The sequence below is a fragment of the Electrona antarctica genome, assembly GCF_951216825.1.
Source record: "Electrona antarctica genome assembly, chromosome: 21".
Classification (NCBI taxonomy): Eukaryota; Metazoa; Chordata; class Actinopteri; order Myctophiformes; family Myctophidae; genus Electrona; species Electrona antarctica.
The window spans coordinates 16662689-16685423 of NC_136802.1; the positions used below are offsets into that span (position 1 = coordinate 16662689).

The 22735-nt window shown below is 43.0% G+C and overlaps 1 protein-coding gene and 2 long non-coding RNA genes across 3 annotated transcripts in view; 2 read left to right on the forward strand and 1 right to left on the reverse strand.

Annotated features, from left to right (window-relative positions):
• The first annotated feature begins 2027 nt into the window (after positions 1-2027).
• Positions 2028-5226, forward strand: LOC306914523. The gene is made up of 3 exons (XR_013788697.1): positions 2028-2326; positions 4194-4401; positions 4965-5226. It is a non-coding gene; the product is annotated as an uncharacterized lncRNA (long non-coding RNA).
• A 2225-nt stretch (positions 5227-7451) lies between these two features.
• The window catches only part of LOC306914524, a 32157-nt gene continuing 16873 nt past the window's right edge, over positions 7452-22735 (forward strand). Inside the window, exons 1-2 of the long non-coding RNA XR_013788698.1 lie at positions 7452-7739; positions 8936-9068. This is a non-coding gene — a long non-coding RNA (uncharacterized lncRNA). The remainder of the gene's footprint in view (positions 7740-8935; positions 9069-22735) is intronic.
• LOC306913742 (P2Y purinoceptor 3-like) lies at positions 10769-14484 on the reverse strand (the record flags this gene model as incomplete). The annotated part of the gene is made up of 3 exons (XM_079490555.1): positions 10769-11283; positions 11789-12479; positions 14194-14484. 3 exons carry the CDS (start codon positions 14482-14484, stop codon positions 10769-10771), a joined length of 1497 nt encoding a protein of 498 aa, XP_079346681.1.

Sequence of the window (22735 nt, forward strand, 5' to 3'; positions counted from 1 at the left end):
CCGAGGATGTGCCTAGTGTGTTGGCTATGGAGGGGGGCTTGGTGGGGAGGGTCTAACCCCCGGGACAGAGCTTCGTGCACGGGGTTGTAGGACGGCGGAGTGTCCGCGGATTCAGAACACAAAGCTCCGTGGAAATGCTGCTTTTTTAATGGCGAAAATTTATAAAAACCCGTTCTACAAAACTACCGTTATAACTATACGTTCTCTAACGGTTTTTGTATAACGTCGTTTTGACGATGCATTAGGCTGGAAAGCAGTGGGTTAGCATGCTGAATGAAATGCTGAAAAGCAGCAGAAGCGTAAAAGTAGTAAAAGACACACATTTTTTTGTTTTTCGTCGAGTCATAAGACTCGTACACGGCTGTGAACTGTACATTTACTACACAAATACGTATTATTTGCTTCGCAGCAGGGTTAATGCATCAAAACCCGTCGAAGGCTGCTCTGAAATTAAGACCAAAAAGACGAAAAACTAGGTGGTAAAACATGTTATACGAAGCATAAAACGTGAATAATAATGAATTAAAAAAAGACACCCTTACCTTTCAGCTGATTAAAAAAATCCCCGTGCGAAACATGGAATAGGGTATAAATATTCCTGGTTTAATGTCATTAATAAGGTTATAAAAAGCTGAATAGAAATGGAGTGAAAACTAGTTTTTCTCTCTTCTCTTGCAGTGGAGGATTTGAAAGTGGCGCCAACGGCTCGATCGAGGCGGCTCCACACACACGCGCGCACACACACACGTACTCACACACACACACGCACACACGCGCAAAAACAACAAACGTGCGCAGAATATTTTTTTCGTCAGTTGGAAAATGTGCGCGTCGGTGAGCCCGATTGATCCCCGCTGTCGTTTTGTCATAATATCGCTCGCGTGAATTTTAATAAATTTATTTGTTTTTTAATTTCACTTGTGTCGTAACGTAACCGTCACAGAGGCCGCGCTGCAGGACGGGACAGCAGAACGGCGGTTGGAGTTTGAATTGAACCGCACACACAGTGCACTGCCAGCGGGGATCTGTCGCCCTCTACAGGGGCGAGATGAGAGTTTAATATGTTGTAATAATTATGATGATGATCATAATAAAATCACACGCACGCACGAACACACACACGCACACACACACTCAGTGTCATCTTGTCAGAAAAGAGTATAAGTGACGAGTGAGTATAAGTAGAAGTGTATATTTGTACGTCTATAAATGTTATGATGAATTGAAAATGGTGGACCCTCTAGTAAACATGAAGTGCTTTATGATGTCGTCCACTCACAGTTAACAGTTTTTGTACTGAGTTGTGCTTGAAATGTAGGCTACTCTGTAATTCTGCACTACTTTATACTTCAATCAATCAATTAAATAACATACGCCATGTCATACAATGACATAGTCTATTATTTGTATTATGTTATGACAGAAAATACAGGGGTCCCTCGTTTTCAGATGGGGGTCTGCTACACAGTAGGTTGGGCGTCCTTCACTTTTGATCAAAACGGATCTAAACTAGACGTCCTTTTTGTTGTTATAAATCGTGTAGACGTGTACTGTTACTTTAAGAAGACACGGTTGTGCCCGGGGCAAAATGGAGGGGTAGGGCCATAAGGGAGGTTGGGCTGTCTGTATGCCTGGCAGGCTGCCTTGAAGCTCTATATGTGACGAATGCAATGTAATAGTCAGGCCGTTTAGCTCAGTTGGTTAGAGCGTCGTGCTAATAACGCGAAGGTCGCGGGTTCGATCCCCGTAATGGCCACAGTAGTTTTGACAGTTGGAAACTTAAGTAGCCTGTCTAACTAAACTACACTACAGGTTCAACAACTTACCTTTAGTTTACTTTACACATCTACTACACTACACTACACTACACAGTGCTGCATATTACTACACAGCAAGTGTAGGCTAGCCTACTTTGTTACTGCTGCCATGTCATGTTATATTTCTGTGTTTGTCCCTTTGGGGGCGCTCTAAGTGTGTTCCAATCATGTGTCTTTGTTGCATCTGTGAATCTGGTAATTAAGTTTGTTGGTTTCACCTGTTGTGAGTGAGAGAGGGGCAGAAGTCTCATTACATTGAAGGACAGTGCACTGTGCAGATCACTGACACTGATGAGAGAGCTCTTTGCAGAAGAAGTTGGAAGGAAGAGACCAGAAGAAGTAAAGCAAACTAGAATAAGTAAAGTGAACTATAAGGTAACTATAACTTAAGCAGAAGAAAGTGAAGTACAAGATATACAGTAAAGTAAAATAGAGAAAAGAAGAAAAACTAACGTTTCAAGAAAGACTGAAGAACCCTCCTCCCCATTCATGTGCAAGCAGGCAAAGTGGTCAGTATTGTTTTGTTTGTGAATCTTATTGTGAAGGTTGTGTATTATTGTCTCCACCAGGCCGAAGGCATGGAGAGAGAGTATGTTTTGCACTCTGTCCGTGTGTGTGCTTGTGTCCGTCCGTCTGTGTACACTGTACAGCTAATCTCTGCCACCAAGGCTTCTTGGAAGATGAAATGACCTACTTGATTGATTGATTGAAATATTTATTAACAGTTTGCAGAATTACAGTACATTTCAAGCACAAACTCAATACAAAGGCTGTTAACTGTGAGTGGACGACCCAATTAAGCATTACACTTGTTTACGGGTCCACCATGTTCAATTCATCAAAACATTTAGAGACATACAAATAGACACTTCTATATAGACAAAGAACAGAACAGGAATTCATCATAATGGAGGTAAAAAGGGAAAAGAAACAAACCATGCAGCCATCCGTAGGTGCCCTTTGAGAGCGGTTTTGAAGGAGTCAAGGGATTTGCATGTCTTAATGACTGTTGGTAGGGCGTTCCACATTTTGGTGGCATAGGAGCGAAAATAATTTAGTCCCTTGTTTGTGCCGAATCTGGGTTGTACATGGTTCGTTGCACTCCCTCTGGTGTTGTGGGTGTGGACTTCGTTAACATTAAGGAAGTATCTAGACAGGTACATGGGTATCTTGGTGGTGTATCGAATCTTGTGGACCAGACCCATTGCAAGATGCTGTACTCGGACCCAGACTTTTTTGGGTCAGGTGGATTTTTGCAAACAGGTGGATTTTTGCAAAACACATTTTTGGAACAAAATGCCTCAAATCATCCTATTGCCATCCAAGGCGTAAGAAGAAATGTCACCCTTTTCACATTGGCCTATTATAGCGCCACCAGGAGGCCACAACCTGACCTGCCCTGGTGGAGACCTGTGCCCAGAGGGGCACTTTTTCTAGTTGTGAATGTAACTGTATGAGTGGTCCAAGTTAATGTTTTTGCTTTTTGTCTTTGCGTTTGCACGTCACTTCTACTGTGTTTTACAGCATGGTGTTTACATCATGGTGTTAATAAACGGCAGTAAAAAATAACTCAGAGTCTCGTGCGATGGATGAACGGCACATTCCACAAAAGATATTTCATAACTTCAGTTAACAGAATATTTCTACTTTGTGGTATTGCATTAACTTTTACTTAAGTCAACTAGAGCCATTTCAACTAGCAAAGGGCAACGCGGAGGAAAAGAAACAGCCACACAATTATGTAACGCGTACAAACATCGTACATGCAAAAGTAATAAAACATCTTGTTAATGTAACTAGTTACTTTTGATATCAAGTACGTATTTTATTATTACTTTTAAAGCATTTAAAAGTCAGTAACTTGCCCAATCTACAAGCTTGTAGGTCGGTGTGTGACATAATTGCCACACAACTAAGATCCCTAAATCTCATCCCCTAAATCTGAACTTTAAATGCCACATCCTAACCCCAACTTCTCAACATTTGTCATTCATTCATTTGATAGACAAAATAAAGATCCAGACGTGCACAAAATAACAAGCAGCACTTATAGATCTGCTTTTTTCATTACGGGTATTTGTCAAAAGATGTGCTTTTTTCAGTACGGGTATTTGTCAAAAGATTAAGTAAATAGGGCTTAAGCATTTAACCCATTTAGGTCTGGGGCCGATGTTTGCTATACTGTAGATGGCAACAAGAACCCCAAAAGGAGTTCCTGTCCTGAAATGGAAACTGCCCTGCAAATCAAATGCTGATAACACACTAACCCTAGTACACATGGCACTATATAATGAAACAGATAAAACTCATAAATCACATGTACGAAAAGTGTATATAATATTTTTAATGTTTTATTTGTTTCTATTTTTCATCAAGTGTTGCATAGTTGCAGGGCGGAAGTCAGTTTGCTACTCCAGTGGTTTTGGTGATTTGTCTACTCTCCAGAGTAGCAGTCAACACCCATTGACATGAATCATTTACCACGTGAAGATGAAACACTCGGAGCACAACAACAACATGCCAGAGGTCTCCACGGTTCACTGAAATCATGCTCATCATCACAACTAACTAACGGAAGGACAAAGTATGTCTGACTCTCTCACTCTACATCAGGGCTTTGTGGTCCATTCATGGACCATGTGGTTTTATTTTATAAAAAAAATAACTTGCGGTGAGCTTGTGTACGGCTGATATTTCTTTAATAGCCAACATTTATAGCCTAAATGGATAGTGGATAAAATTATTGTGATTGTGATGCTGGATTAACTACTTTTGCTGGGGACCCCTGGCTGGAACCTCCCCCCAAGGACCCCTGGGCCTCACTTTGAGAACCACTGCCTTAGGGCCGATTCATTCAATTGGATTAATTCCAATTCATTCCAATATTTTTAAAATACACAAGTGAAAATGTTCCCATTGTTTTGGCATCCATTGTATGACCATATGTAGCTTTTAGCGAAGGTTCAATAAGGAAGGTCTTATAACCAACGCTTTCATTCAGCCTTTCTTCACTATCATGGCTCGTCATTTCTGTTCTCACACTGTAAAAATCTGTTCACAAATCCAAGCACTTTGCAGCAGCCAAGCAGGTGATTTGACTCCGCCTTTAAATATCACTGCTTCTGACACTTGCCATTCTCTTTTCAGTTTGCAACAAGCAACCCACCTCCATCCTCAACTCCACCTTGTCATCTAGTGTCGAAGGAAGGAGGTTCATCTGCTCAGCTGCCACCACCACCAGCGCCTAGACTCCAATGCTCCAATGGGGGGTTCTCACTATTAAAAGCTAATCTTATTCAATAAATGCAATCGGAGTCTAATCGCCAAAATCTTCTGCTATAAACTTTTGTCATCTTGCTTGCTAAATTGCTGCTAAAATAATCCTTCCAATAAACATTCGCTTATTCCATATTGGTGTGATCTCTCCTTTTTTATTGAAATGATGACCACGGTCTTTAACATTGAGTGACTGCAGTTTCTTCCAGCTGTGAAATGTCCCTTTAAATTAAGCGATGATGGTGCCATCACCTGTGAGGACCAGCTGAGCCTGGTTGTGTGATGAGCTCCTCGGACTATAACGCCTGTATTCTCTTCTGTGTGTGTGTGTGTGTGTGTGTGTGTGTGTGTGTGTGTGTGTGTGTCCGTGTGTTGTGCTGGGTTATAAATTATGTTAGGTTTGATTTGATTGAATACCTTTTTAGCTGTTTTCAGAAAGTACAGTTATGCAATAATGCTAAAAGGATTAATTCGTCAAAACATAAAAACCCACTGGTAAGCTACACAGGCCTATAAGAAATCATCAATAGTAGTAGGAGCAGTAAAAGTAGGCTATAGCGGTGTCATTTATTTTGGCAAGCTAGAAGACTTGTCCGGTTGCAAATTGCAGACGGGTGCATGGGTTTGAAGGAGGGTTTAAACTGTTTACAAGAGGCTGCATGTAAACGGAGTTGCTTGTCAATTTCTGGATGAGCTGTCACATGTCGGGCACAATCCCCAGAGCATATACTATGTATTCCTTTTTTTTTTAAACTTTTCTTATATCTACACATTTCTGGGAGTCTTTTTACCCCCGCATTTGCGTCCATAGAGTATAACACTGTAAGAGAGACACAGACAGATAGAAATTCTCCACTTAGATCAGTTTATTGAAAACATGTCCAGAAACGTATTTTGAGGCAGATGCTGACAGATAAAAAGGCAGCTGAAAAAAATACCTACAATTAGCTTTGTAGGATTTGACACTTTTTACACAATACACAGACTAAAATCCTTGCTGCCAATAGAAGTTAAAATGCACCAGTCATTTTACCTTTTTATGTCCTATTAAAATACATGTATTAAATATCTCCTGACTTAAGCACTTACTGTATACTGTAGCACTTTAATAAGTAGCTCCCACTGCAATATTATTATTTGCATAGAGCAGTCTGAATAGTAGTACTTACTGTACCTCCCTAGGTCATGTTTTTTTTGTGACAACAGGACTTCTATGCTCTTAACAGTTGAGAGAGTACTACTTTCAGAAATTCATTAATTCATTCAAACCTTTATTTATTCTCAAAAGACATTGAGGTCACCCTCATTTGCAGTACGGTCGAGATACAACATAATACAACATTTTCAAAGCAATAAACAGAACAGCAACATTTCCTCAGCACGTGATGTAGCACATGTTTAAAAACAGTTGCAGACACTTGGGGGTAAGTCTGCAATCAAAGATTTAAATTGACCGTATGTTATGGGAGAACAGATCTTTAATTTAACCTGTAGGTCATTCCATGTAGTTGGGGCACTAAAACAAAAGGCTGTTTCCCCCAACTCTGTGTTTACATTTGGGACCTTTAGTGTGAGCCAGTGACTGGAGCATGTCCTAAATGTTACAGGGTTCCAGTCCAGTAGAGCTTTAATATAACACGGTAAAGTTCCATCAATTGCTTTAAAAATAAACAGATACCAGTGTTTATTTCGCCTGTCGACCAAGGAGAAATGACATTACATTTAGATGTAACCCTATAGCAAGTGTGAAATATACTGTACATCAAAGTGGGGTCTGGAGGTCTTTGGGGTGGGGGGTTCTAGGGTCAAGCAAAAGTAGTTTGGCGTTACAATCATTTTAATCAATATTTATAACCATATTTTATACTTTGGCTATTAAAAATATGTATTTCTTTAATGTTTTTGCATATTATTTACATTATGAATTATGATTATGAATTATGTTTGTCTAGTGACCTGGTGTGGATTACTATGGTACCATCAACTACAGAAAGACATGGGGGAGGTTCACAAAATCAAATCAAATCAAATTTTATAAAACTAAGATTAGTTGACGGTATTTAATTAAAGAGCCTTTAAATGATACATTAAAATTATCATTTTGTGTGCGTACACACACACACACACACACAGTACTCTCTCTCTCTCACACACACACGCACACGGAGCAGAATTGTTGATTTCATTTTAGACCCATCAGAACATAATCACATCCAACGTTGAGAACAATTATTCTTTATTTTATTATTTACGCATCTTATCTATTTGCCTTACCATATATTCACAACTCCAGTACTTGTAAGTAGGCCTATAGATACTCCAGGTCAAATATCAAGTACTGGAGTGCTTGCTTTTAAAAAATACTTTAGAATAGTGAAAATAGCAGATCTGCAAGTGCAGAAAGTGTCACATTGTGACTTACTGTCATGGCAGCTGGCCACTCTTGTCTCAGTCTATGCTCTCTGCACTCTGCCTGTGGGAAGGTGTGTCCTGGCAAGCAGCCATGGCTGTCTTCCATCCTGCAATGGGCTCTTTGCACACACGCCATTTTGGAAATAACTGCACACGGGTGAAATCAGCCGCCAACTATATCTGCCAGACATAACAGGGTTGGCCTTTGCATCCGGCAGACCAACCCAGCCACGGGTGAGTCTTAACAGGCCACATATGTATGTCAGACATTACTAACCCTACCCCCAAACCCTAACCTCAGGGTCTGTCGCCTCAGTCTTAACCGGCCACGATCTAAAACTTTACTTTATCGGCACAAAAGTAGATTTGAAACTTGGGAGGTATGGATTGGGAGTCTAATAACATTCTCCAAGCTGGCTGTCAGAATGGGTTTTCAGGCTGTGTAGAACATGACAATGCCCAACTCATGTAAACGCCAGAAGCCCCGCCCAGTAGGGGAGGGGTAGGGAATAAGCCTCGGCGAGGCATCCCTACCCATCCCCTCCCCATATTTATGGCAGAAGCAGTTGGCGGCTGATTTCACCCTTCTGCGAAAGAACTTGGACCCCTTCCCTCTTTCACAGGTGTTACCGATGATATTAATGAAGGCTCTGTCCATTCTGGTACAGAAACTATAGTAAAATACTATATATACTATATCACTTTGTGGAGGTGCTGGGTTCAAAAAGTGACATAGGAAAAGAGAACGGAAGTTTCGAAACGTCGTCAATAAATAAACCTTTTGGAGCATATGAGTGTGCGGGTTCCCTTCTCTTTTCCTCTGTCCATTCTGGTCAAACAGAGTCAGGGTGATGCTATTGTGTGCATGTTGGCTCACTGGAAACACTCTGCTACACCAGTGGGTCTCAAAATGTCCTTGAGTGGGTTCCAAATGGCCCTGTACCATGTATATACTCTGAAAGTTATGGGGGTCCTTGAAATAAAATTAAAAGAAGTTGGAGAACCACTGTACACTAAATGGAACAGAGCCTTAATTAGTATCATCGGTAACACCTGTGAAGAAAGTAGGGAAGTAGGAAGAGTTTTTTTGTGTGCAGCTATAGCCCATGACCTTGCTGGCTACTTAAATCTGTCTGTCACAGCACGCAGTGCTCAGCTCAGTGATATTTCTGGCTAGTGCGGGGGGCAGATCTTTATCCGACATACCGGACCGACATGTGGAAAACGACCAGATTAAGGTTGGCATGCGTTAAGGTTGGCGAACATGCGCTGCTCCGTGCTTGCGGTAATGGTTAGGTTAAGGTTTGAGGTAGGTTGTCATTGTCCAATAGTACGTCGGACCAAATAGGTCAGTTCAGCTGTTCATTTAGATTTAAGACCAGATTCATTTTTGACCATCAGTAACACTTAACACCTGATCTCTTCCACAGTCAGCCTGACAGCCTCCCACGCAGCTCCAACCTGGACACAAGAAAGCAGAGATCTACCAGGAGGACTGTCGCTGTTCCTTGCAACCTCTTGGACCCCTGCTTAAACTCCTTTGGGTGAAATAACCTACCTAAGGTATGACTCTCTAGTTTACGTTATGTGCGTCTCCTTGGTCTGGCCTGGTTTCTGCATCTGGGTTCACTCACTGTCTGCCTTGACACTAGTTACCGTGTTGTTTGTTTTTTGATAAAAGACTGTGGCATGACAGGGCAAATAAAACACATTTCCATCGTGACGTTTCAGTTTGTCCTTCCTGAATAACAGTCCAACGTCAGCGTCCTGACTTAACCACTTTGATTCCTTGTCTGCTCACAGCTTTTTGCAGGAAAATAAACAATTAAGGGCCTATCAGAGGAGCACTTCTGTTTCTTAACTGTCCACAACCAGTGGTGGAAAAAGTATAGAAAGTAAAAGTAAAATTATCATGAACATTAGTGAGGACCAATGAAGATAGGTTGAAAAGTGGTGTAGTGGTCCTTTAAGTACAGTAAATGTACTTACAGTAATTACTTTCCACCACTGTCCACAACCCACCACAGACTGGCACAGAGTGACTTCAGAAATGGACTGGTGGAATCTTACAATGAGCATTTGTGAGACCATACAGTATATGAAGATAAGTTTGAAAAAGTGTTCCGTTCACCTGCGTTCTTCCTTTCTTCTGGAAACTCCTTCCATGCAGTCTGACGTCACTCGTTCATTTGCTCATTCAGTCTTTCAGTCATTCATGCTGAGTATCATACTTTGGTCATTCCTGAGTGTATGTACACCATAGTCCTGTTCACTTACAGGGGCGGCAGTGGCTCAGGGGTAGAGTGGCTGGTAGGGTGTCCACAGTTCGATCCGGGCACCCCAGAGTTAGTGTCGAAGTGTCCTTGAGCAAGACGCTGAACCCCTAAATAATTTCTCCCATTGTGCAGGTTGGTGCCTTGCATGGTTTCCCCTGCCATCGGTGTATGAATGTGTGTGTGAATGGGTGAATGTAATGCACAATCTATGTAAAGCGCTTTGGATAAAAGTTCTATATAAATGCACTATTTACTTGAACATTATTTAACTCTTGAGAGTCTAAAATGAAACCAAATGGATCGTTACAGCCCGGGTCCATTTGGTTTCATTTTACGCTCTCAAGAGTAAAATTATTGTTAAACATAGAGCATTACTTGATTTCCAAGAACTCTCCACAATTGAATGTAGAAGAATTGTTATTTTGATCAACTCTCCTAATGGTAGGCTACCACATGAATACAGCATACAACAAAATATTCTTTAGTTTTGGGTCTGACAGGCTACATATGGTCCGTGGCTCAAATGCTGAATAAATAATTGGCATGATGTGTAAAAGTTTGAAAACCATATATTGAACACATTTGTGCCAAAAATATTCAAAATATTTAAATGTATTCCCTATTTCTTTTTAAAATAACATATATAAAACATCCCAACGTGTCGTTGTGAGCTTGTAGATCGGCTATTTTCAAATAGCACAGCAGTAGTTGCTTCTTTTGGGATTGTTTTCATAGACCTGGCCGCTTGTAAGAAGTCCGTGGATTTTAGGAGACCATTGTAGGATTTGTGTACCATGTCACCTCTAGTTGCTCCAATCAGGATGGACTATCTTCCTAAATTAACAATCTTTGGCTACAGCCAAGAGGAAGAGGAAGTGATGCACACATTTCACACAAAGGCTCATGGGACACTGGAAACAGGTGGATACCATCTTGTCCGATCTCATTCATTCATTTGTTCATTCAGTCATTCAGCCATTGACTCGTTTATTCCGCTGAATATGGTACTTTTGTCATTCCTCTGTGTATGTACACCAGAGTCCTATTCACGTCCTTATCCTCCTTGTCATTCACGCCTTCATCCATCCCTCCTTCCTCCTCGTCCGCGGCCTTTCCCTTCATCCTCAGCGGCCACAGCAGCGTGCCGCCGCCGCCGTGCTGCGGTTCTCGGCCGTCGTCGTGGCAACACGGAGGCCCGCCCTTCTCCTTGGTGAGGAAGTAAAGCAGAGCGTTGAGCCAGGCGTTGAAGGACGCGAGCGGCCGGGTGATCTTGTAGCACATGGACACCATGGTCATGGTGTGGCACGGCACGCCGCGTGTCACCTTGAGCACCAGGAAGATGGTGCGGGTGACGTGGAAGGGGAAGAAGCAGAGGGCGAACAGGAGCGTGATGGTGATGATGGTCCGGATGGACTTGCGGCGGCGGTGTGCGTATGGCGAGCGGGCGCCCAGGTAGATGGCCGTCCCTGGACTTCTCCCGGGTGCCCTCGCTCCTCCTCCGCCTGTGTTAACAGTGGTGGAAAAAAGTACTCAAATGTTTTACTTAAATAAAAGTATCAAATACTGCAATGTGGAACTACTCCGTTTGACCGTTTACAAGTAGTTTACAAGTCCGGATTTCAAAATGTACTTGAGTGAAAGTGCAAAATTATTGGCATCAAAATGTTCTTAAATTACCAAAAGTAGAAAGTACTCGTTATGCAGAATGTCTCATTTCATGTTTTCAAATGTGTAAAAAATCTTTTGAAAATAGCAGTGATGCAAGTGGCTACTGTAAGGTTTGTAACAATAATCAAGTAACTAAAGTAAGTAAAGTAAAGTAACTAAAGTAGTCAAATAATTGCAATGGAGTAAATGTACAATATTTGCCTCTGAAATGTAGTGGAGCGGAAGTAAAAGTATTGAAAATTTGAAGTAGACTACTCGTCTCAAGTAAAGTACAAATACCTCAAAATTGTACGCTACTTAAGTGAAAGTATACTTTCCACCACAGTGCGTTAAGCGTACCTTTTCCTCCTCCCCGTGGCCCTCTTCCAGCAGCCGCGGACCTCCCGCCTCCTCCGTTCTCTCCTTGGTTCCGTAGGCCTCGCGGCGGCGGCCGGGAGTGCAGCGTTCGGAATATGGTGAGCACCACGTGAGAGTAGCACCAGGCGATGATGGTGAACGGCACGAAGAAGCCCAGCAGGTGGAGTATGATCCCGTACGGCACGTAGTCGGAGAACTCTTTGTCGATGGCGTCGTCCCAACAGTTCTGGTATAGTTCCGCGCCCGGCTCAGAGGAGTCGTTGCTGCTGGTGACATAGCTGTTGTTCATCCACATTTGCCCAACACCCATTCCGCTGGTGGTGGCATTGTTTCCGACTCCAGCGCCGCCGCCCCGCGTCACATGCCCAGTCTGTGCGAAGCGGAAGATGGGGCAGGTCAGGGCGAACACCACCCCCCACACCAGTACGCACGTCCACTTGACCGCCCGCTTGCTCTCCAGGGTGATGGTCCGCATGGGGTGGCAGATGCCCAGGTAGCGGTGGACAGAGATGCAGGTGAGGAAGAAGATGGAGCAGTAGAGGTTGAAGTAGAACAGGAAGCGCACCAGGCGGCACATGAAGTCTCCGAACACCCATCGGTCGTGCATGACGTAGCTGGCCACCAGGAAGGGCAGCGACAGGCCGTACATGAAGTCTGTGGACGCCAGGTTCACCTGTCATGGAAATAATAAGACTGTAAAGGAGCTGCACACGGTTGCATCGGATTAGGTCCTTGCAGACAGGCAGTGGTGGAAAGTTAACTAAGTACATTTAGCCTACATAAGTACGCTAAAAGTAAGAATGTTGGGGTATTTGTGCTTTACTTGAGTATTTCCAATTTCCAGTACTTTTACTTCTACTCCACTACATCTCGTAGGCAAATATTGTACTTTTACTCCACTACAATTATTTGAAAGCTGTAGTTAATAGCTACTTTGTAGATCTTGATTATCATAACAAAACATGCATAAACCACTTCAGCCCTATACATTTTGGCCATTTAAAAATAACTTTATCTAAAGATCTGCCCTTATTTCAGGATGTCTTCTATCAATTGAGCATATATGACAAAGGGCCATGAAAATATGACTTATTAAAGAAAAGTGGTCATGTGGCTCAAATTGCCCCAGGTAAGGGTACGTTGATCCAAGTAAAGGGGTAAGTTGACCCACATGATATTTGAATGTTAAAACCTTAAACTTGAACAGACAATGTGTTCACATATCAAACATGATTTAATCACACTTTTCCATTTTGCAAATAGTCTTATTTATTTGTTTATTTATTATTTAAACAATAAAAAGACGGAACCTTTATAATATTTGCAATTGTTAATACAATATTGCAAACTTTTCTTAAATGATTATATAGAACTAAAAAACATCGCATGGATGCAACTGGGACGTATCCTCAGTGATGTATCCCAAGGTCATCGGGGTTTCGGGTCTGTCGAACATCATACCCCTCAATCAGGCGAACCAGCCGGGGTTGATCAAGTCCCGGCTTATGTCCCAGTAGCTACCCTCGATCAGTCCCATTAGGGCAAGACCAGGGCCACACAATCCGTTGTAACTACTCTGGAACTGCTCTGCCAGGACTGGGAGGTATGTTTCTGGCGCGTGGAAGGACTAGGCTCTGTGGTTTTACTCCTGCAACGGCCCCTCCTACGTCTCACCAGGTCCAATTCCTGCTCTCACCAGGTCCAGGACCTGTGCGTTGCACCAGAGTCCCAGCACCAGACACTTCATTCAGGAGTGGTGGATTCTTAGCCGCAATGTAAAGTACTGAGTACTTTTAGGTTGGCTGTTTTTTTCTTCTTCCCCACTTCTGCTCTCAAACTAGCCGTGTCTATGGCGTCCCCCTCCGCTCGTCAGTGGCACCAGGGCTGTTCAAACTGTTGTCGTTAAGAGGGGACGATCATTTAGATGCAAAGACTTTTGTACTGTCACTCATTCCGGACTTTTACTTGAAACGGAGCACTTCTATGCTGCAGTATTGATTAGCCTGGGTAGCATTCCTTTTCGGGTTTATGATCCGGTCGGGAGCGGATGATATCGCAACGTCATGTTGTAGTATTGTTTTGTAGTGATCAATCATCCGGAACTTCCTTTTCCCAAACCGATTTTTCTCAATAAAAGCCGAAGGCTACAAGAGCTTTTATTGTTGTTCTTCCGGTTTGAGGGAAAGGGAAGTTCCGGATGATTCTTCCTGCCTGATGACTACAAAACAATATTACAACATGATGTAGCGATATCCGCTCCCGACCGGTTCACACGGCAGTTTCGTAACACAGACCAGGAAAGACCAGTGACGCGAGGTTAAGTATTGATACTTTTACTTTCGTAAGTGTAAAACAAAATGTAATACCACTGTAATTCTCACACGCACCATGTATATGAGCGAGGCATTCCAGCGCTTGGTGCGCCTGAAGGATCGGTACAGCACCACCGAGTTGAGGCTGATGCTGAAGACGAAGGTGAAGGAGTAGCAGATGGGGAGGAAGATGTACTTGTAGGACTCGTCAATGCTACAGGAGGAGGAGGAGGGTAGGGGAGGAGGAGAAGAAATGGAGGAGGAGGAGGGGGGAGAGGAGGAGTTTAGGAGAACGTGGAGGACGTTTTGAAGGAGCTGGTTTGAAGGAGGAGCAGCCCCCAGTGCGTCATCTCTGATAGGAGCCATGTTGGCGAGGGATAATCAGAGATTGGGGTTCGGGATTCCACGGACGGTGTCGTCGTCTCGGTGAACAACGTCCCGTTTCATGTTGTCCTCACATGCATGGTTGTCTTGGTTGGTCTGAATGGCCTGGAATATCCTCACTGGTGGATTTATGATAAGACGCCTCTGTTAGAGTGTGTTCATCTGGATCGAGAGAGAGAGAGAGAGAGAGAGAGAGAGAGAGATTTATCAAGATATTTTTTTTGCAATGCACACCTCCTTTAAATAGTGTCCCTGTGTCCGTCTGTCTGTGCCTAGGTCTGTCTGTTTTAGGACCTATTGACCCCTTACGTCTTACGACCTATTGACTCCTGCAGATGCCGTGACATTCACAATAAGCACTCCCCCATTGACCACTGTAACGCAACACACACACACACACACACTGCACCACTCAGTTTGCACGGGTGCAACTTTTCATGTGGGTTAAATCTTGATATATTGTTCTGCAGATTCTTTGGGTCTTTTTTTTTTAAATGTCAGGGCCACGTAATTCTTTTGTGTTTTTACGGCATGGCTCTGCAGACCGACATCAGATTGGGTTCGATGTTGATTCGTTCCTGACCACACCCACACCAGGTTACCTGCATGTCGCGGAGTGGGTAAAGTTCAGCGGTTTAACAGATGAAGTATAGTGGGGCCTGGCAGACTACGCCAGTATACGAGTGTGGGGAGTTTGAGGAGACTGCCGATCACATAGCGTTATCACCGCCTGTACCGTCCCTACATAGACCACCATCAGAGGCCGGTCTCTCTCTGTGGCGTGGGATCTGTGAAGGGTTGCCAGGGTTGATTTTGACAGCAAACTTTTTAGTCATATAGTCTTTTAAATAAAATTCTGTTTTGTTTTAGTCATATTTTAGTCACCTGAAATGTCTAGTTTTAGGCGACTAAATATCATAAGATTTTAGTCGACTAAATCTACAGTGATTCTGTAGACAAAAATGTGTTTTGGCGGGGCTTGATGGCGTCGTAATGGCTGATTTTACACTTGTTTGCATGTGTGTGTTCCGTGGCCAGAGTGGAGATATAATCCCCCATCTGGTCCGTGGTCTGCCCTTTCAGTCAGTGGTGGAAAGTAACTTTACTGGAAAGTACATTTACTTAAGTAGTAAGTACAGTACTTAAGTACAGTTTTGAGGTGTATCAATTTTAGAGCCTACTGGCTCCATTGCATGCCTAAACCCACTGGTTGATGTGATGTTAACATTCAAATCCGCTAAGTGGGAGCTCATCACCTCACTTGGTGGTGGGTGGGGCCCTATCTGATACTAACTCTGCACACCTGTGGCAGGCCTACACACGCAAACATTTGCTTTGCCCATGGAGAGGGGTACTGTGGGAACCCCATGGCTATGTGCCAACGTTGTGATGCATTATAATGCAAGTTCACTCCTTTCTGTTTATTAGAATGTCCCACTGAGTATGTGTGTTGAATATGTGAATATGTGTGAGTTGTTTATGCCTAGGTTTGTTTATGAGACCCTTCCTGTCTCTCTGACCATTAACTACCACCTTGCACAACGTGTGTGTGTGTGTGTGTGTGTGTGTGTGTGTGTGTGTGTGTGTGTGTGTGTGTGTGTGTGTGTGTGTGTGTGTGTGTGTGTGTGTGTGTGTGTGTGTGTGTGTGTGTGTGTGTGTGTGTGTGTGTGTGTGTGTGTGTGTGTGTGTGTGTGTGTGTGTTCCTAGGTTATGTGTACAGGTGTATAGTGCTGAATCAGGTTGTTCTCACATCATTAACCCAGGAATAAGTAACCACACTTCCCCTGATGACTCGTCATCATCTGTCCCTGTGTCTATACATCATCGCTTATAGGCCACGCCCTCCGACCCCCACGCCACTGGAATTCTGGGAACTCTTCACACTTCACCAAACAAGCACATCAGTCACCTCATTGAGAAACATCAGAGAGCACATTTTTTTACGTAGATAGATTAGATAGATAGACCCCAGCCGCAGTCCAAGGTACAGCCTTTAAAACTATTGTGTAGATCAGTGGTTCCCAAACGTTTTTGTGTCAAGGACCCCCAAATCAACATTTATTAGGCCACGGACCCCCCATTTGAAAACATATGCCAGTGACCCCGATAAGGGAGGATTTTTACGGCTCTAGCAGTGATTCCGAAACATATTAATTTCATGGACCCCCAGTTTCACGCGCATTAGGCTACGGATCCCCGATTTAATGGCATTTCTATCTCTGGTACCCCAATTTATAATGTAAAACCACTGTTAATTTAACTCTGAGAGTGTACAACTGGAACCAAATGGACCCATAAGGGTCCATTTGGTTCCATTTGTACACTCTCTGAGTTACAGACCCATAATGGTCCATTTGGTTCCAAACTATCATTTAGCTGGGGACCCCCTGGAACTCCCTCAAGTATCCCTAGGGGTCCCCGGACCCCACTTTGGGAACCCATGGTGTAGATGAACTTGGGGCAGTACTACTCCCCCAGTAGGGGTCTGAATGGTTCAATAGATGAGTATAGGGGAGGCTACCTCCAACCATACTAGAGTTCGGGCTGGCCCTCACACCTACGTCGCACCACAGTCATAGTGACGGGGTCTTTGTCAGAGTACCCGTTGCACGCGTCCGTCTGTGTCCCTTTTGTGCCATACATGGCATATTGGTTGGAGATTTCTTATTAGCATGAAGTGCACAGCTGGCCTTACAGTATATACTGTGATTATGGATGATGAATCCTATTTAATTTATTTCTCTGATGTAAGTAAAGTACCTTTCTCTGGTGTATCTGATGTAAATAGTGCTCCCCTGTCTGTCTGGGTCACCAGTACAGTTCAGTAGTGGAAAGTAACTAAGTACATTTACTTAGTTACTGTACTTAAGTACAAATTATTTTTTTATTTCCACTCCACTACATCTAATTTTGATTATTAGCATACATTAACCACTTCAGCCCTATATACATTTTGGGATTTTGAAAAGAGCAGATCTACAAGCTCACAATGTGTCGCGATGTGACACATTGTGACCTTGTAGATCGCCTATTTTCAAAAGATTTGAAAACTTGAAATGAGACATGTCTAGGGCTGTACCATTCGGGCTGGTTGTTTGTTGACACAGTGGCAGCAGGTGGCTTTTCCAGAGACATGGGTATGTAACTATGTATGTCATCTGCCTGGAGCAAGTAGGCTACTCACAGCTTTTGCTGGAGTAAAAGTACATCAATGTGGATATATCTATACTCCGTTAGGCTACAAGTACAACTCCTTGCATTGCAAATGTGTTCAGTACAAAAGTATTTGGATTCAAAATAAAGGTACTTGGTGTGTAGAAGGCCCTACTATAATAATAATAAACAATAATCATGTTATTGTGTTATGCATCAATGTTGCAGCCGGTGTACAGTAGGCCCTGCCTAGTGCCCTAGTGTCTGATTGTGTATTTACATGTACACAGTCTTAGTCTACTAAATGTGGTAACGCTTTATATGAAGCCCATGGCATGTCTATAATGAAAACATAGCCTACTTACACTGCCTTGTGATGGCACTGTCTGCAAGCATGTATTGTTTATGTTGTGGTGAAACAGTGATTACAATGCATTCCAAAATTAGTATGCGATCCTAAAAACATTGACCAACACAATAAATTCCTCTTATCTATTTGTAATTTATTGGTCTGTAACTCCAGAGTGTACAAATGTAAGCGGCGTAAGGGGTCCGCTTGGTTACATTTGTACACTCTGGAAGTTAAGGAGCACATTATGAACCATAATCCACAACAACAACAGGGTAAGTTTGATTTAAAAAATAAACGCTTTTGATCTAAACAGCCACGCTGGAGGCTGTCAGACATGTATCCAGGCAGCAAATGCACCTGTAGGCCTATCTATAAATACAACTCATAAATACCTCAATCACTGTAGTCTGCTGCTAAACTGGACTGTACCTGAACATGTCAACAGCCGTGTGTGTGTGTGTGTGTGTGTGTGTGTGTGTGTGTGTGTGTGTGTGTGTGTGTGTGTGTGTGTGTGTGTGTGTGTGTGTGTGTGTGTGTGTGTGTGTGTGTGTGTGTGTGTGTGTGTGTGTGTGTGTGTGTGTGTGTGTGTGTGTGTGTGTGTGTGTGTGTGTGCACGCACGCGTGAGCACGCGCCCCTGCCTTAGTCTCTCCATCTGTCTGTGCCTGTTGTTCTCCCTCTAACAAACGCAACTCAGAGACAACGACAAACATCTTTAAGAAGAGAAGACAGCCACAACAAAATCTACTAGACTCTCTTAACTTGACTCTGATGAAGTTGTATTGGCATGGAAAACATACAAGTCCTGTGTTCTTCGTACCGTTTTAATAATATAAAAAAATAAATGCTTTCAAACGGTCCGTTCTTACCTTCAAGAAGAGAGCAGAAGTCAAAAGACGAGGAATGAAAAAGAAGATGACAAAAGAAATGAAAAAGTCACAACTTTTTTTCCAGCTGGAAGAAGAATTGACGTTGAAGTAAAACAAATTGATCAGGTGGATCAGGTCGACCTTGGGAAACGGTGTGCCGATGAGTTGGGGATTGATCGCGGATGATGACCTTGAGCGTACGTGTGATCAGAAGGTCTGTAGCGGTGTGGAAGCGACCGCCGCGCGCGTCCTCTCAACCATCCAACCGAAGCCTGTGGTTTCCATAGTGATGACACCCCCCCCCCCCCGTCTCTCCATGTGGGTCATCTGCTTTCTCTCTGTCACCTCCCTCATCTGTGTGAGTCACCTCCCAACTCCCAGTGCAATAAGAAGTACTCTGCATTTTCTACTTAATTAAAAGTGGCCACAGGATAATATAATAATTAAGTACTCTGTTACTAGTAAAAGCCCTGTATTCAACATTTAAACAGTATAAGTATTGGCATCAAAAAGATGCACAGTACTTTTTAAGTACATTTACTTAAAGGACCACTTTGCCACTTTTCAACTGATCTTACTGATATAATTGGTCCTCACTAATGTTGATAAAGAAACACAATGTTTGTGTCTGTGTCTCATAGGAGGGCTGTGTTCAGTTCAGAAACCCGGCCACCAGTGACATTATCGTTAGGCAGATTTGTTTTTTACACAAGTAATGATGTGTTTAAAAAAAATATTTAGATTTGTAATATCGTGAGAATGATGGCTTCCATTTTCGCATTGCAACTTTTCAGGAATAGAAAGCCTGCAGTTTCTACTAGCTTGGATTCCCATCGATTATGTCACTGGTAGGTTTCTGAATTGCCCACAGCCCGCCTAAGAGACACAGAAAAAAGTGGTCCTTTAAGTACTGTACTTAAGTACCATTTTGAGTTATTTGTACTTTAATTGAGTATTTCCGATTTCCAATACTTTTACTTCTACTCCACTACATCTCAGAGGCAAATATTGTACTTTTACTCTGCTACATTTATTTGAAAACTTTAGTTACTACGTACTTTGATTATTATTCCAAACCGTATATATTACGGCCATTTGAAAATAGCCGATCTACAAGCGCACAATGTGTCGCATCTCTTGTACTGTAGATCTTCTATTTTCAAAATAGAAGATCTAAAACGGCACATTCTGCACAATGAGTATTTTCTACTTTTGGTACTTTAATTAGATTTTGATTCCAATTATTTTGTACTTTTACTCAAGTACATGTTGAATTCCGGACTTTTACTTGTATGGACTATTTCTACAATGCTGTATTGATACTTTTACTTAAGTAAAACATTCAAGTACTTTTTCCACCACTGAGAATGTATAACGAGGGCCCCTCGTCGAGGGGCCAGCGGTAATTTACTTTTCTGTGACTCAGCATTACGCCGTTTTGTGTATACAGTGGAGTAAAAAGTACAATATTTGCCTCTGAGATGTAATGGAGTAGAAGTATAAAGTAGGCCTACCCCCAAAAAATAGGAATACTCAAGTAAAGAAGACGTAGGCCTACCTCAAATTTGATACAGTACCTCATTTTCCACAAAGACGAATGCGCACACAGGAAAGCAACAGATGTGCACACGTATAGTATGCAGGAATACACATGCAAAACAGAATATGCACACACACACACACACACACGTGTGTGTTCGCTGCATGCATGATACATAATAGCAGTATACAGACGGATATTGTTGACAAGTTGTGTATTCATCGGTGCGTTCATAGTGGACTGTATGACGTCAATGTGTTGCTCAATCAATACCGGTGATGCATGGACAACACTTCCTGTTTCTGCACTTCAAACTCACCCTGATCCACTGACCCATGCAGTCCCTCAGGGCTCTATGCTTGTCTTTTCTGGTTTTGCCCTACAATAAATGTGCAAAGCTTTTCTCCACAATATGCTGGGGTTTAAGCGGCTGAGTAAAAGCAGCAATAAAACAATGTTCATACTGTCAAAAGTAATGTCCTGTATTCAACATTTTACTTTTATATAATCGTGTCATTGGACGATAATTGTTGATCATTAACCACTATAATTATTGATCATTAACCATCAAGCCCCAGTTTTATATTTAGGATATTTCTAAATTAGCCCATGTACAAGCTCACATTGCGTGGCTGAGTGTGTAGATCGACTATTTACAAAACATTTTGAAGCCAGTGTTGCTCATGAACAGTAATAATAACTTACCAGTAAGAAGCCCTGAGGGCGAGAAGCGACCAAGGGCGAGGTCACATGCCCGCATCCGCCTGGGTGATGGCAGACTGCTGGGCGAGTGCTGGCGCTTTGGCATGGGTGGGTTGGATCAACATATGGAATGAATTCTGTACTGGACATATATGGAGCGTGTCTTGAGTGTACAGGGATATTAGGTCAGATCAGCATATGGAATGTCAGAACAGGTCAGCTCTATATATGGTGATCTAAGGGTGGCAGCAGGGGCAGTGTCTTGAGTGTACCGGGTTTGATGAGGGCCCAGGTAGGGCTGGGCCTTAATTTTCGGGCCTGTTGAGAACTCTAGTTTGCGCCGGCTGTTGGGCACGGCTGCACAAATAACTTTGGGGCAGGCCCGTCTAGAGTTTAATTGGACAGTCAAAAGGGAGACATCAAAGGGGAAGGATGGATGGGGAAGGATCAACATATGGAATGTCAGAATAGGTTCTGACCAGGGACGAAATCTTTTCATAATCCTCATGGGCCCCCCCCCCCCCGCAGCCCCCGCCCCCCATCATTGCACATAGGCTATACAAAAGTATAAAAAGAGGAACGGTGGCTGTGCTGCCTAACTTGTATAGCCTATATACTAATCTACTAAGAAGCAGAGTACAGTAGGCTACTGTATGCATGCATAGGGACAGGCAAGGCGGTCCACCCACCACCACCCCCCGCCCCGGACAGTGAGGAAAACAGACGTGTTAAGGTGTCAGACTTGGATGGTTAGAGCAGCACGATTACATACAAAGTCAATGCAAGCGAGAATTGCGCAAACGGGCGCGACCTGATGCGACACAAACGGGACGAACCGAGGCGAATATATATTCAGGTCCAATTCCTCATGGGGTCCGAGATCCCTGGTCCAATTCCTCATGGGGGCCCTGGCCCCCCGGCCCCCACAGACTCTACGTCACTGGTTCTGACATATATCCATATACTAATTTTGATGACATCAGGGCTTAATTGCGACAGCACAATATGTAGGCTTTCCCCATGTATGGAGATTTTACTATCATCCCTATGATGATGTCATAGTGATATGTCACGAGACCTGGGCACAATATATGACATAACGTGACAAATTGGGGGCGCTCTCGTCGTACATCAATTTATGTTAGCGGACATTTGACATTGCTGAAAGGTACAGCAAATGGTGGTCCCTCCATTTTAGGCCATACGCCTCTTCCGGATCTGGGGCTTCTACCTTTCTATGTCTATGATTTTACGTATCAAAAAGAGTGTTTGGTGGTGTTTGCGACTCTTTTAAAGGTTTCATGACATTAATTTTCATTTATTTTCGTTTTTCTTTTAGGTTTTATGACCTCAATTACACCCAAAAAACCCTGAATTTGAACATTCAGTGGATTTTCTGTGGTCTGGGATTGTCTGCTGGCAAATCCTATTGACATGTATGGGATTTGCAGGCTGTGACATCACAAACAGCAGGGAAATCAGATGCCAGAAAACCCCAGACCACAGAAAATCTTCTGAATGTTAAAAGTTCAGGTTTTTTGGGTGCAATTGAGCTCAGCAAACCTAAAAAAAAAAAAAATTACAAAGTCACAATCCCTTTAAGGCCAATGCTCCCTACC